We start from the raw sequence: 17,011 nt of genomic DNA, 5'->3' as shown, positions 1-17,011 counted from the left end.
TACAGTGTGTGTTCTCCGTAGTTCACGTGCATATTCAGTGTGTGTTCTCCGTAGTTCACGTGCATATTCAGTGTGTGTTCTCCGTAGTTCACGTGTATATACTTTGTGTGTTCTCCGTAGTTCACGTGCATATTCAGTGTGTGTTCTCCGTAGTTCACGTGTATATTCAGTGTGTGTTCTCCGTAGTTCACGTGTATATTCAGTGTGTGTTCTCCGTAGTTCACGTGCATATTCAGTGTGTGTTCTCCGTAGTTCACGTATATTCAGTGTCCGTAGTTCACGTGCATATTCAGTGTGTGTTCTCCGTAGTTCACGTGTATATACTTTGTGTGTTCTCCGTAGTTCACGTGCATATTCAGTGTGTGTTCTCCGTAGTTCACGTGTATATTCAGTGTGTGTTCTCCGTAGTTCACGTGCATATTCAGTGTGTGTCTCCGTAGTTCACGTGCATATTCAGTGTGTGTTCTCCGTAGTTCACGTGCATATTCATGTGTGTTCTCCGTAGTTCACGTGCATATACTTTGTGTGTTCTCCGTAGTTCACGTGTATATTCAGTGTGTGTTCTCCGTAGTTCACGTGCATATTCAGTGTGTTCTCCGTAGTCCGTAGTTCACGTGTGTATTCAGTGTGTGTTCTCCGTAGTTCACGTGTATATTCACTCTTAGTTCACGTGTTCTTCTCCGTAGTTCACGTGCATATTCAGTTTGTGTTCTCCGTAGTTCACGTGCATATTCAGTGTGTGTTCTCCGTAGTTCACGTGTTCATGTGTTCTCCGTAGTTCACGTGTATATACTTTGTGTGTTCTCAGTAGTTCACGTGCATATTCAGTGTGTGTTCTCCGTAGTTCACGTGTATATTCAGTGTGTGTTCTCCGTAGTTCACGTGTATATTCAGTGTGTGTTCTCAGTAGTTCACGTGCATATTCAGTGTGTGTTCTCCGTAGTTCACGTGCATATTCAGTGTGTGTTCTCCGTAGTTCACGTGTATATTCAGTGTGTGTTCTCCGTAGTCTCTCCGTAGTTCACGTGTATATTCAGTGTGTGTTCTCCGTCTCACGTGTATATTCAGTGTGTGTTCTCAGTAGTACACGTCTATATGCAGAGTGTGTTCTCCGTAGTTCACGTCTATATTCAGTGTGTGTTCTCGTAGTTCACGTATATATTCAGTGTGTGTTCTCCGTAGTACACGTCTATATTCAGTGTGTTCTCCGTAGTTCACGTGTATATTCAGTGTGTGTTCTAAGTACTTCACGTGTATATTCAGCTTGAATTTGTTCCGAGTCGTCCGCGTGTACGTTCAGAATGTTCCCTCAAAGAACTCTGTATTCAGAGTAAATGTGTACTTACAACCAGGGAGACTATATAACGGTGTAGATTATCCCTGTTACAACGTAAGGTGTACTCACTGACGTATGTTAAGATGTTTGTCTGGTGTATGAAGATGAAAGACCAGTCCATCACTCTTCACTTGACAAATTCTTACTTAGTTTCTTCAAAGTCAATTTAATTGTTAAACGCAGGGTAGAAATTGCACATGTAATGGTTCAAATCAAATCAATGTGTTGTTGCAAAACCGCGGGACAGTTAATTAAACGCCATACCTTAAACGTAACCATGACAACAGGTATCGTTCCCAAACAATTTCATAGACGAACTATGCCTCAACGCAGATATCGTGCAAGTAATGATATTTAATACAACAATTAACTGCATTATAAACCATTCCCTAGCTTCGCATGAGAGGTTATTACAACGATACACTTAATCCAGGACTACAATTCAAAATAAGCCGAGAAAGTAATCACAGGTAAAAAATCTCAATGCGAATAAAGGTATACAATGTCGTGTTCTGTGCAGTCTACGTTTGAATAGCTGGGAAATCACGTCTCTGACATAAATATGGCTGTTATTATCTTCAATTACCGCAATCAAATCATGGCCACTGCTGCGTTCAAGCTAACCCTTGTCACTCACATGTCGGAAGTAAGTACACCAAAACGTATCGATTCGCGATCTGCTCACCTCCCTGGAAATAGTTCCAGTATAAATGTTTCCGATTGTTGTGGGTTTTAATTAGTTGTTACGGATGAGGAGTTCAACGTGGCTTTTTGATATTGAAGTATTTCAGATTGGTGATAATGAGTGGGGTTATGTGAAGTGTTTTTGCCTACCTTGAACGGAACACCATCACATAAAGTGAGTGAGTGAGTTGGGTTCTACACAGTTTAAGCAATATTCAATCATATATTAGATATAATGTAAGATGTTGTCTCAATATTCTTTCCCAGTACTATTCTTTTGTTGTTACATCATTTGATTTATGTATCCAGCTATTGGAATTATGTTCTGGAGCGGTGTTTATATAAGTCACTGGGCTTGTGCGCCTGTCCAGTTTTCAGATTTTGTGAAATAAAAATATGTTTAAACCATATTCCAAGCCACTGGAACCGAGACACCCGAAATAGGCTTCACACAGAATCGAACCCATATTTCCGGCGGTACGAGCGAACACTTTCATCACTTGGCCACCTAACCGCCCCTCACATATATTGTGAGCTATATAAGGTGTTTGGAAGCACTGATTATGAAGCAGCATGTGAGTGGGCGGGGTAGTGAGTGAGTGTTGTTTTATGTCGCAGTGACACTGGTGACACTGTATGATATAGACAAACCAGTGGTCGACAGCATGACCAACTGCCCGGGACACGGTGACACACAACTGGTCATATCTAAACACCTGATCATCCCAGACAAGTATAGTATTCCAATACTCTATTCCCCGGAGCCCCCATGGGGCACCTAGTTCCCGGTACTCCAGGGTTTATTAAAAATCGGATGGTCAAGCTCCGTTGATTGGTTGGCCGATTGTCATCATACCAGAGGTTGATACTGCTTATAATATTATACCATGGTCCTCACTCGTTGGTCGAGGGTCATCATACCAGAGGTTGATACTGCTTATAATAGTATACCATAGTCCAGACTCGTTGGTTGAATGTCATCATACCAGAGGTTGATACTGCTTATAATATTATACCATAGTCCAGACTCGTTGGTCGAATGTCATCATACCAGAGGTTGATACTGCTTATAATATTACACCATAGTCCAGACTCGTTGGTCGGATATCATCATACCAGAGGTTGATACTGCTTATAATATTATACCATAGTCTAGACTCGTTGGTTGAATGTCATCATACCAGAGGTTGATACTGCTTATAATATTACACCATAGTCCAGACTCGTTGGTTGATTGTCATCATACCAGAGGTTGATACTGCTTAAATATTACACCATAGTCCAGACTCGTTGGTTGATTGTCATCATACCAGAGGTTGATACTGCTTATAATATTATACCATTGTCCAGACTCGTTGGTTGATTGTCATCACACCAGAGGTTGATACTGCTTATAATATTATACCATGGTCCTCACTCGGTTATTTACAGGCAGCTATGGAGTAAAGGGAGTATCGCTGATTGCGGCGTAAACAACATTCATTCAATCATTATTAGTCGACTGTCAGTACCCGAGGGTAAGAGTGACACAGTCGTCTTCGGCGCCGGTGTGGGAGGGTCGGGTCACTCCCCCGGACTCCATTACTCTAGCGGGATTTCTGCCTAAGATCAAATCTCTCCGCCCGGGGTCATGACACTCCCCCTCTGTAGAATAAAACACCCCGCAATAACGGCACCTCTTATACTTCCTGTTTGATGCATTGTATGGTTAGGGCGGTGGGGTAGCCTAGTGGGTAAAGTGTTCGCTCGTCATGTCGAAGACTCGGGTTCGATTCCCCACATGGGTACAATGTGTAAAGCCCATTTCTGGTGTCCCCCGCCGTGATGTTGCTGGAACATTGCTAAAAGCGGCGTGAAAGCATACTCACTCACTCATTGTATGGTTATGTCTTTTTGGATATATACGGTATTGTCACAGATATTGCATTAATTCAAAGATATTTCAGCTAAGAGTAATGTTGAAGCTTCTGGGGCAGCATAAGGTTATCTAGCCTTGCTCCAAGGCTGTACAGAATGCTAAGTTTATGGATCATGTATAATAATTCTATCCTTTATAGAGGCTTGTCTGGGTAAGCGAACAGTACAGGACGCCAGTCTGTTATTTATATTTTTTAGAATTTTTCATTTAAACTATTACTAATTACCTTAGAGACTAAGGTTTATGCAACATGTATGGAAACTTCTGGAATACTTTTTGCCCTTTGATATCGCGAAAAAGAGACAGTATTATACGATAGTGTGATCACTGGCTATGGTTCTAGTCAGCCACGATAGAATTGGATATATACTAGTAATCAAAATTTGGAGCTGAAAAAATAAATGAAAAGAAAAGAGAGAATTTCGGATCAAACAATTAGAAATTGAAGTCTAGATCAGAAACTCAGACAGACAGCCTGGCACAGACACCTGTGTGCTGAATTATATATTCGTGGCATATTTTATAGACGTGTACTGACGACCCCGAGAATTGACCATGTACTTGGTGATGGAAGCTGCCTTCCCCGTGCTTTATCAAACAAGGGAGCGGTACAGATTGAGTGTTTGAGTTTGGTTTCACGCCGCTTTTAGCAATATCCCAGAAATATCACGGCGGGGTACACCAGAATGGGCTTCACACATTGTACCCATGTGGGGAATCGAACCCGGGTCTTCGACGTGACGAGCCAACGCTTTAACCAATAGACTACCCCACCGCCCAAGCGGTACAGAGGCTCAATGCAACAATATAAGGATGCAGAGTGCCCAGCTGTTGAAGTACAGCCAATACTACTCTTGACATTCTAGAGCGGATATGTATTTGCCGGAGAGTGGAATGGACCAGAATGATGCATGGGCGACTGACATTGAAACTGTGTCAACAGCAACATGTGTGTTGTTGTCCATTCCAACGACAGACAACGACGCCAAGTCAGTGAGACCCTTGATTGATCTAATTCCATGGTGTGCTTCGCAAACTACAACGTACATTTCTGTCATGTTTTGCAGGCATAGTGTACACCGACATTCAAAGTAAGTGATCGAGTGAGTTAAAAGACATACCGCCATTCAAATATCCAAGACCAGTACATGTATATTGTCTAGCGAAAAGTAACCGCCGAATTATGGCAATCGCTGTATAGATACTGCGTTATATCATTTACCAAAAAGAATATTTCTTTAGCATTTTCCGGGTGAGTGATTTGTCCTAGGGGAAACTGATTATATCCTGAAGGGTGTATTTTGGTCCTGAGAGGGCAGTGATTTGATCCTGAGATAATTTCGTTCGAGAGTGTTGCTCTGAAACTGAGAGACATATAGCTGGCGCATCGGGCTGGTACAGGTGCTTGGTGGCCTAGTGGTCAAAGTGTTCGCCTTTCGCGCCGAAGGTCTGGGTTCAATTCTGTATATTTAAGTACAATTTTAAGCCCATGTCTTGTGTCCCCTGTCGTAATTTTGCTGTTAGTGTTAAATGTGGCAAATACCGAACTCAATCAGTTGCTCCCGCCGGTGCTCATGGAGTGAGTGAGTGAGTGAGTTTAGCTTAACGCCGCTTTAAGCAATATTCCAGCAACATCACGGCGGGGAACACCAGAAATGGGCTTCATACATTGTACCCATGTGGGAATCGAACCCGGGTCTTCGGCGTGGGTGCCCATGGAAGGCAATGAGATTTGTTGAACGTTTCAAATGTAATTGGCAATCAAGAAATATTGGATTTTTTCTTATGTCGATGTGTTTTCATATCTGCGGGTGTAACTAGATATTGGATTGAGCAGTCAATTACAGATTACGGAACGGGAAATCATGTGCAAACACAGGGGAAAATACCATGTCAATATTAAGGACATTTTATTAATCGCAAGTAAGACCACAGATGAATATAATGTCGTCAAGTAGAATATGCAGCTTAATCCGGATCAATATTCCAGATTGATGGCGCTTAAATAACATCAATTTGTCGGATATTGTCAGGGATTAATGTTGGAAACAGAATCCAATACTGTTTGAGTCAAATATCATTAATAATCAAATAGTCAGTATTTATTTAACGTGAGGAGCTAGACAGTCATATTCTTCTCAAAACGTTTGGTTTTCAGAAAACACCGCCTGTCCATCGATTATATCTTTATTATTTTGTAAAAATTGAGAAAAAATATTGTATTGTTTAATTCTATGGGAAAATATCATTGTTTTAGTAAAATCCTACAATATCAAAATAATTTCAAGAAGTCAGTAGCTTCGATCTGTGACGGATCGAACATGGGTTTGGGAGAAACATACTGTTGACCAGAGTCTATTTTCATTTGTTTTCCCGATGTCGGGAAAGCTGGTGTTAAGATGAAGGTAAATTCTTCCGACTCACTGCATTATTTCTAAAATCGACAGATGAATGCTCTGTGTTACACCTACTTTTATCAATTTTGTAAGTGAAGTGTTGTTTTGGGGAGTTTTTAAAAAAATTTCTTTGATTTGAAAGGAACAATATATTTCGGTTTGACACGCTTTTTACAAGAAAAGACGATAAGAAACTATCGAACTTTATAGATTTGTCCAGCTTGTAATTCCGACCTGCTTTACACAGAGAGTTGAAGACTGGTGATTCATTTCCCGTTTGCACCATAGCAACAGACGTTACGTGATGGTGCATGTTGTTGCCCTGCCTGGGAATCAATATTAAAGGGCAAAGGACTGGTTGGCCTGGAGTCAGTTTTGGTGTCTGAATTGGGCAATCATATTATACTGCTGCATGTTCTTTTGTGCTGGCGAGCACTATTACACGGGCATTGATCCGGACTAGTACAAGCAGCCATACACACGCATCCACGCACAAACACACGCACACACACATGCAGGCACGCACGCGCGCGCGCGCGCCACACACACACACACACACCATGGACGTCACTGTGTTTGCAGTAATTTCGAACGCATTGTTAGACCCCATTTTACCTCACCTCACCTCATTTCACATTTTGTTACCTCACCTCACCACACATTACGTCACCTCAGCTCTCATTACGTCACCTAACCTCTCATTACGTCACACCACCTCACCTCACATTACATCACCTCAGCTCTCATTACATAACCTCAGCTCTCATTACGTCACCTCACATTACGTCACGCAACCTCAGCTCATATTACGTCACGTCGCCTCACCTCTCATTACGTCACCTCACCTCTCATTACGTCACGTCGCCTCACCTCTCATTACGTCACCTCACCCACATTACGTCATCTCACCTCACATTACGTCACCTCACCTCTCATTACGTCACCTCACAGTACGTCACCTCACCTCACATAACGTCACCTCACCTCGTATTACGTCACCTCACCTCTCATTACGTCATCTCACCTCTCATTACGTCACATCACCTCTCTTATTACGTCACGTCACCTCACCTCTAATTATGTCACCTCACCTCACCTCTCATTACGTCACGCCACCTCACCTCACCTCTCATTTCACATTACGTCACGTCACCTCATCTCACCTCTCATTACGTCACGTCACCTTATTTCACATCACCTCACCTCACCTCACTTCACCTCCCCTGCTGAAATGTCCCACATTTTCGACAATATTTTGGCCTATATTACATATATTGGGGCATATGCACTCAATTTAGCTTTCTATTGATGTAATAAAAGACTTATTATCCCTTACGACATGGCTGGAATCGAAAATTGAACCTTCGATTCGAACACTTCCAAACAGAGAACACTTGCCATATAATATTACGGAGTGTAAACAATTGCTTGGAATAAATTATATGGTAGCTTCTCTGAGAGCTGATGCTTAGTATTATTGAGAGAAATACATTATATATTTTTAGAGCAGTGTGGTGTGAAATAGCGTTTTTAAGACGAGTGTACACGGGGAATATATGCGTAATCTGTCGTCTTGCTGATTTCAGGCTGATCTGTTCTAAGAGGAAGAATACACGACACTGATGATGCCGAGGTCATGACCAATGCCAGCGCTTTGACAGACCCTCAGAGTGATCTCCCCTTGGATATACCATGGGTGGAAAGAGCCATAGAGGGCGGTGTTCTGATAATAATATTAATTGTGGCCTTGTTGGGCAATATTTCTCTTTGGATCGTAATCCTGAGATCACGTGACCTACGGAATGAGTCGAACTATCTCGTGTTGTGTTTGTCTTTCGCGGACATCTTGGTTTCTGGGATAAATATGCCGGTGACAATATTCACAATTTTCAACGGAGATTGGTACTTCTCAAAGCTGACGTGCACGGCAACCGGCTTCACCAACATGATCACCTTCGTCGGTAGCGTCATGTCTCTCGGTATTATCAGCTTCAACCGGTACATTAAAATATGCCAGTCACATCGGTACAGGGCGATCTACACACCACGGAACATCGTCTTCATGGTCGGAGGTGGGTGTTGTTTGTTTCTCCAGAATCTATACCTGTGAATATCCTGGTCTTCAGTAAACCATGCTTGTCGTAAGAGGCAACTAACGGGATCGGGTGGTCAGGCTCGCAGACTTGGTTGTCACATGACATCGCAACCCGATTGCGTAGATCGATGCTCATGCTGTTGATCACTGGATTGTCTGGTCCAGATCCGAGTATTAGCAGACCGCCGCCGTATATAAAGGCGACTAAGGAGATGGAGAGTCTCTCTCTCTCTCTCTCTCTCTCTCTCTCTCTCTCTCTCTCTCTCTCTCTCTCTCTCTCTCTCTCTCTCTCTCTCTCTCTCTCTCTCTCTCTCTCTCTCTCTCAGTTTAGGAAGTTATCGGCTGAGGGCATATATTATATGATCTCTGTGTGAATTAATCGGTGGCGATAAGGTGTCAGTGATCAATGGCCACCTCGATCATTCAGATTCAGAGGTGAATATAAAGGTGTCGAACAGAGGCTGAAGTTACTTCACTGAATTTTGTACAATGTCGATGACTGTCACTGTATTCTAGGCACGTTTGGAGCTATTATTATTCAAGGTCACAAGGTCAAGATTGGAATTTCGAAATGATCTGAAACAATGCTTCTGTATTAAATTCGGTATTTGACCGAGAATTTGTCCATGATTGTTTAGGTCACTTAAAAATACAGAGTCGCGAACAATCTCTACGCTTATGAACCTTTGTCTCGAGGTCATGTGACCGTCCTTTCGTCCAATGAAAAAGCCGTATATGTCAAAACGTAACATTAAAACATTATAATCAGACACCTATATTCTGGTTTCAAATCTAGCCCAGGTAATCTCGGTTATCTCAATTTAGTGTAATTTGCTTGTTATTTAACGCCACACTCGGCAATATTCCAGCTATATGGCGGAGGTCTGTAAATAATCAAGTCTGGACCAGACAATCCAGTGATCAACATCATGTGCATCGATCTGCGCAGTTGATATATCATTACGTGTGTCAACCAAGTCAGCGAATCTGACCACCCGATCCCGTCAGTCGCTTCTTACGACAATCATGGGTTGAAAACCATTTCTAACCTGGATCTTCACGGGTCTCGGTTATTTCAAAGTGAAATTACGACTTACGCATTTAGTGGCCCATGCTACTCAAAAGAAATTAAAGAATGATTCTTTCATTCTATCATATCATTTTGTTAATGTAGCATGAACGACTTACTATAGTAATATGAAAGAATTGGATGTTCTTTAAATCTTTTGGATGCTCATGCTGTTGATCACTGGATTGACTGGTCCAGACTCGATTATATACAGACCGCCGCCATATAGCTGGAACATTGCTGAGTGCGGCGTAAAACTAAACTCACTCACTCACCTTAAATCTTTTGAGCTGTATATCAACAATAACATTACATTATGACTGAAAGCAAATTGCCAATGCACAAAATGCTGATATCCTTTTAAAAAAATTGGTCCACTCTTCAACAGATTAATAACTTCCGTGACAGAACAATCTCGTCAACAAGAAGTGACGACAGTAAATCGATCTACAGGTGAAACTAAAACCAATCAATCAATCAATCGGCCAACACGCGTTATATGAACCCAGGAATGCGATAACAGTAATATCAACATATGCACTCACGGCCCTCAATCAAGGAATTCGTATAATGAACATAAACGCGCGCACAACACTTGACATTGCCTTCAATTGCTGACAGGCTCTCAATACAATCTCACAGAATATTCTATCTCTATTAATCCACGTGTATTTCTCGTTGGTGAAATTAAGGGAAAATCTTTATAGAGAGAGGTCGGTCACGCAATCGCTTATTTAGGATAAGTGGACTTGACCATCGACCTATGATTACCGACATGGGACTTTCAGTGAAGGTTTGAGAGCTCTTATGGGCTTCGTAATGGTAAAGGGTTCGGACGTCTGTGTGAGGAGAATGACTAGGGACCGTTATACCACTCAATCGTTGAGATACGCCTTTCGTGACCATTCGCCCCTTTCCGTAAAGACTCACACTCCCCTTGATCAATGCTGCATGAGAGTGATATTACAACATTAAAATGTTATTTTTTTGTTTTAACCCTGTATAATGATTACATGATAGAGTTCTGTAAATGTCGGGACGGTGGGGTAGCCTAGTGGTTAAAGCTTTCGCTCGTCACGCCGAAGACCCGGGCTCTATTCCCAACATGGGCACAATGTGTGAAGCTCATTTCTGATGTTCCCCGCTGTAATATTGCTGGAAGCGTAAAACAATATTCACCCAATCACTCTGTAAATGTCCCACTAAAGCTGTGGCCATGGTTTGACATTCGTTGCCACTAGCCCCATTCTGTACTGTAGTTTCAGTTTAACCCCAACCCGAACCCCATTCCAAACCCACTCTCCCGAAAACCCCTCCTGAACCACAAAATGTGTTTTTCGGCGTCCATACTGGATGGATAACACCCCTGCATGCTCACCACCCCCCCACCCCCACCCCGCGTCGTGTCGGCTTGATAACAGGACGGTGGGGCTAGCCAAGTGGGTAACACGTTCGCTCGTCACGCCACATGAGTGATATGTTTAAAGCCTATTTCTTAAATTGCTGGCATAGTGGCCAAAACGGCGTAAAACCATACTCACTCACTATTGGTAAGATTACAGGTAGTACCTTTAAAAATGACTACGGAAATAACGAACTCTATAAACGTTCCTATTTCAGTTCCATTTTATTGTCATATAAAAATATAATTGCATATATCATCTCTGGCTGGCAAACGAACAGATATAACACACTGATTGTATTTCCACACACACATAGCCTGTCATACAGACCCTGAAACAAACTGTTTATATTCAACATATCCAAATAATATGTGGCGGACCCAAATAAGTCTGGATTACGACAGCTTCAAATGGAAACAAAGAATGTCTCAGGTCTCCTTTCATTATATTTGTATTACAATTTAGGAACTGGGTTTTTTTCTCTAAAATATGTTCATTTCAGAGACAAGATGTTAGTTACGCATACGCACGCACGCACGCACGCACGCACACACACACACATACACGCCTCCGTCCAAAATAACGCAGAGTCCCGTGAAGATCCATGTCATCGTATCGCAACTGCGTAGATCGATGCTCATGATGTTGATCGCTGGATCAGACTCCACACAGCAGACTCCGGACCACCGCCATATTGCTAGAATATTGCTGAATGCGGTGTTAAACAACAAACCAACCAACTAATTAACCAATCGTATATATAACATGTGCTTCTATATTCCAGGTGTGTGGTGTTTCTCCGGTCTGCTTGCTTTGCCTCCGCTGATTGGCTGGGGAATATACGATTACATACCGACACAGTCTTTCTGCTTCTGTGATTGGCCGACGTCAGTTTCATTCACGTTCTTCATGGTTGGATTGTGTTTCGGGGGACCCTGTTCTGTTATGACATTCTGCTACATCAAGATCTTAAGAATCTTCCGTGCCAGTAAATCTCGTATCAGCTCGTCCTCCCAACTCCCTTCAGCACCAAACTCAAAACCACCATCACTGAAAAGACCCAAGAAAGACAAGACGTCCAACCTTCTTGATAAACCATCTGTCCAAAATACTATCTTCCTAACGGTGCCGGAAGACGAAGGTTCAAAGGCTAGGACCAAAATAGCAACATTGCGTTCCCAGAAGGCAGCGCGCAGGCGCCAAGAAGAGTTCCGGTTAGCCATGTCTCTGTTGGTTGTAATTTTCGTCTTCGTGGCCTGCTGGCTGCCATTTTGTATAACAATGTTTTTATGTCTGTGTTTCTGCCGAGTAGCGTCAAACGAGGATCGGACATGTTCACTATTCTGCTCGGATACGCCAACAGCGGCTGCAATCCCATCATCTACGGTTTCATGAACAACAGATTTAAGATAGCCTATAAGAAATTGTTCTACGATATTATCTCCCCTTGCAAGAACGTGCCGCAAGAACGAAAGGAACACGAATCAAGTCCGTTCCCTTCCGGGTCTGAGGTACAAGACGCGACATCATCACAGGCATAGTTAATTATCGTTATCAAAACCCCAACTAAGGTCTTAGAATTTGGACTTCAGTAACCCATGCTTGTCGTAAGAGGCGACTCACGGGATCGGGTGGTCAGGCTCGCTGACTTGCTTGACACGTACTATCTTTTGTGAGAAATCATGCAAGAGTGGATTCTACATCAGTCAATTACATGTACAAGCAGTTTAGGTGTCGAATCTGAAAAATGTTAAAATATCAGTTTCATCAAAATATATTAGGTTGTAAAATTGTGCTATGATCCTAGATATGGTAAAATTTGCTTACAGAATTCTGATCTGAATTCAAACATGGCTACCACGCCGGCCATATTGAAAATATTGTTCTGGCAGTTTTTCCTGAGAGTGTCATGATAAAATATCCTATTATACTTAAACAAGCGTAGTTAGCTTCATATAATTGTCTTTACTATTTAATCTTGCAAAATATTCAAGGGCACCATTAAGACCGTTGAAGGCAACATGAGGTTAAACTAGGCCTGAGACAGTACGTAGGCGACGGCTTAGCAGATATCAGTGTTGGCTGCCGAAGCACTGTATATTTTCACATATTCTAAGTGTATCCTATGTTATTTTGTTATATATTTTAATACGGGTATTGGTGCAATAGTTATCATGATAGTATGAATATCCTTACATTTTCTATTACGATATATTTAGGAATAACAAAAGTGTTATAAATTAATCAGTGTATAAAACATTATTCTTTTCACAACTGTAAACTATGTAAATTAAATGTACATTCATGAAATATATATTCATCATAATAGATTTTATACCACTTATCTCAAATGCTGAGCAAGTACACGTTTGAAAACTGGATTTTACCATATATTTACATACGTTTACGTTTTCGAAACATTACTAGGCTGAAAACAGCCAAAACTATGATGATATATCAAATATTCATCATCACCGAATAGCCATATTTTGTTTGTTTGACATTTAGACACCATCAAACATGGATGTACAATTTGTTTGACCAAGCAGTATCCATCATGACGTATATTGACGGTAACGTCGTATATTGACGATGGCGTTAGGTTGATATAAGAGATATCACCATCGGTCCTAAATCTTTCAGTAACAAAGGCTAAACATGGAAATGTTTCTCGGGCATCACGAGATCCTGCGCCAAATTTTCAGCGTCATGTGACGCACTGTTATCCATGGCACACTTTTGTCAAAATTTAGACAGGTAGGATTTTACTAAAGTGTAAAAAAGTGAAAACAAACACAATAGTATACGCACATTATGCTCGGTTCTTTATGCAATAACAAGATTGGATAACAATACGTCACACTAAAAAATTTGACAGCATGGAAAGTGAGGTACGAGGTTAGCGCCGAGAGTTACCCGTTCTGGGCGGGCGGGTCCATTCTGGGTTCCGTAGGGGTGGTCGAACAAGACAAAAATATAGTTACAACTGTCGTAGGGATTAAAAAATGGATATTTTAATGCTATATGTACCCCAAGGAGGATCTCTCATGAAAAAGAATTTGGAAAAATTAGAAAAATAGACAGTTTCTCGGGCCAGAGACCATATCGTTTATTTTTCTTTCCAGCTTAACGTATGATGCTGATGTACATGACTAACTTTGTAATAAATAAAATTCACCGTGAGGCATTGTCATGTTTTGTAAATTACTTGTGATTTATGTATGTGTGTACTTTGGTAGCCTAGTGGTTAAGGCGTTTCTTCGTCACGAGTAGGCCTGGTTCGCTTCAAAACTAAACTAACATCACACTTATGCTTGGTACCTATAGCAACAATCTCATGAGCACAGCCGTCCTTGGGACATCAGAGAAACAAGAACCGATAACTCTCTTCGAGACTAAAATGGTAAATATTAGCAATTCTTTGCTCCGTTTTGACTTATTGTCCGTGGAGATCCGGGTTAGAACTGGTCTTCAGTAACCAATGCTTGTCGTACGAGGCGACTAACGGGATCGGGTGGTCAGACTCGCTAGCTTGGTTGACACATCGTATTCTAATTGTGTAGATCGATGCTCATGCTGCTGATCACTGGATTGTCTGGTCCAGATTCGATTAATTGCAGATTGCCGCCATATAGCTGGAATATTACTGAGTGCGGCGTTAAACAACAACCAACCTGTATGACGGCGGGATGTACATCATCAAATTAAGACCATTCAGTTCAGTGAATGATATTTTGAGTGAGTGAGTGAGTATGGTTTTACGCCGCTTTTTTTAGCAATATTCCAGCAATATCACGGCGGGGGACACCAGAAATGGGCTTCACACATTGTGCCCATTTGGGGATTCGAACCCGGGTCTTCGGCGTGACGAACCAACGCTTTAACCATTAGGCTACCCCACCGCCCCGAATGATATTTTGAGCATCACCAAGTAAACAATCACTTCTCCTACATTTGATCCATTCTGATGACACCATGCTATTATATTATTATTGCAGTTTATTATGAGTCAGGAATTCAAGCGCCACTCTGGACGTGCACATAACAAGTGACTATATTATTTTACAAATTTATGGAAAAACTATAAAGCAACCATACAGGGTAATGTCGGAGAAATCACTAACATGTCTTGATGTAATCGTATAATCGGTGCTCGTTGGTTCTAGTTCCGTAACCAACCGATTCTCATGATTTCCCCATGACATACCCTGTTAATCAGCCCCAGTCTGGTTGCTGACTCAAGCGTTGAATATAAAGCCGCTACAGTACCGTACCTCCAGCACGCGTACCGGAAACATCTTCTGAGAACACACCTGGAGCATGTTGTCATGGGCGACGTGATTTGAATTTCTTTCTGGGTCGATGACAAGGCGGTTTCCAGTTAACCAAATACCAATTGGCATCAAGCTACTATTCAGAAATATTCTGAGGGAATTCGGTTGTTTCACTTGTGTCCATCTCATCAATTTGAAAGACTTTTGTCCGTTTCCTTGACCCTTCTGTTGTCATAGGGAATATAGCCTCACTATTTATATATAGCCTACGAATTTATGGATAACAACTTATTGCATAGAGCGGCGTTTCGGTGTATAGTCTGTTTGCAGTGAAAACGTACTGATGAATTTCACTTTAAACAAAAACGTAAATCAAATACAGTGAAATTAAAGATGGCGAATCCTCATATTTTACCTTGCCAATTGAACATTTAAATATCGGAATTTTATTCAACTTCGGATAAATGTTGTTCAACAAACGATCATAGATTCAAATCGCTATTATTGGTTTGTATTACAAGGGGGTAAAATTCCGATATTTAAAGGTTCAATTGGCAAAGTAAAATTATGAGGATTCACAATCTTAATTTCACTTTATTCGATATACTTTTTGTTTAAAGTGAAATTCATCGGTACGTTTCCACTGCAAACAGACTATAGAATCTTACACCGTTTTCAAGCTGAAGGTAGTGTAGATTCTTTATGCTTAATTACTTGTTAGAATGCCGATCAAACAATATAACATACTGCCGGAAAACAAGAACCACTCATTGTAATGATTCAAACAGGCGTAGATAAAGGGATGTGATCTTTGAAAGAATATTTGCCGAACGCCAAAGATTTTGCAAATATTGTTCTATGCTGAAAAACAGACGTAAGGCACTGTGAAAAGTGTGGGGATATACTTTATGGTGACGACTGATCACACGATTTCGTAAAGTGAATGAGTTTTGTTTTACGGCGCTTTTAGCAATATTCCAGCAATGTGATGCTGGGGAATAGAACCCGGTTTTCGGCTCGACGAAAGTAACCACAAGGGCCAATGTCAGACTCTTGTGAAAATCTCTCCAAAATATTCATGATGGCTGATATGATATGATATGGTAGAATGAATTAAACCAAATTATATTGGTGGTTGGACAAAAGACACAAAGAAATATATAAAGAGAAATCGTGTTCAGCACTAATGAACCGGAAAGAAACTGCAAGATCCGCGAGAACACGGGATAATGTTGTCAAGTTTGCGATGATAAAATCTGGCATTCTTCACTTAGGGCCGAATTAACTTGTTTCCAAAGGTCGAGATCGCGAGAGTGTCCCTTGTAGTATTCCTTTGGAGTCACAATGAATACTATATGATCAGGATTGAAGTCACTCTGCAGGGATGATATTAAATGATCAGACAATATCGCGTGTTCGCCACGAGGGGTCTAAGACATCCCACACGTCCTCATTCAGCGATCGTTAGACGTGTGACGTCATTCGGCGCCATTTTGTCTCCAGGGTCTTCGCTGAGTCCCTTCTGTTTGGAGATGGGTTATGTCGTGTTCTTATCTGACTATATGGATGGTCCCAGCAGGCTTATTTGACGGGAGAGCCAGTTGGTCAAAACAACACCATGACGTTAAGGACCAGCAGAACGTGATGGGCGATCCGGATGGGCTTGTTGGTTATGTTGAAGTAAGAACAGATGGGTCTACTGTTGTTGTCAGCAAGCCTTGATCACCCAATCCCGTCAGGTGTCTCTTACTACAAGGGTTTCTTTTACTAAATCGCGAATAAATCACGTAACCGTTATTCCACTTATGCAATGGCTGGATGAATGAAGTTGGTTGG

The 17,011-nt window shown here is 41.6% G+C and overlaps 1 protein-coding gene across 3 annotated transcripts in view; it reads left to right on the top strand.

Annotated features, from left to right (window-relative positions):
- The window catches only part of LOC124280337 (melatonin receptor type 1B-A-like), a 53,672-nt gene extending 39,588 nt beyond the window's left edge, over positions 1-14,084 (top strand). For 2 of the 3 annotated variants that reach the window (XM_046716237.1, XM_046716236.1), the window contains exons 2-3: positions 7,921-8,406; positions 11,686-14,084. In XM_046716237.1, the coding sequence (XP_046572193.1) occupies positions 7,971-8,406; positions 11,686-12,296 (1,047 nt within the window). In that variant the 5' untranslated portion in view covers positions 7,921-7,970 and the 3' untranslated portion in view covers positions 12,297-14,084. Of the gene's footprint in view, positions 1-7,918; positions 8,407-11,685 lie in introns of all 3 variants that reach the window. The other variant, XM_046716238.1, reaches the window with a different exon arrangement.
- The last annotated feature ends 2,927 nt before the right edge of the window (positions 14,085-17,011 follow it).

The sequence above is a fragment of the Haliotis rubra genome, unplaced genomic scaffold (assembly GCF_003918875.1).
Source record: "Haliotis rubra isolate DU_JTF1 unplaced genomic scaffold, ASM391887v1 Scf265, whole genome shotgun sequence".
Classification (NCBI taxonomy): domain Eukaryota; kingdom Metazoa; phylum Mollusca; class Gastropoda; order Lepetellida; family Haliotidae; genus Haliotis; species Haliotis rubra.
This window is presented reverse-complemented; position numbering and strand designations above follow the sequence as displayed.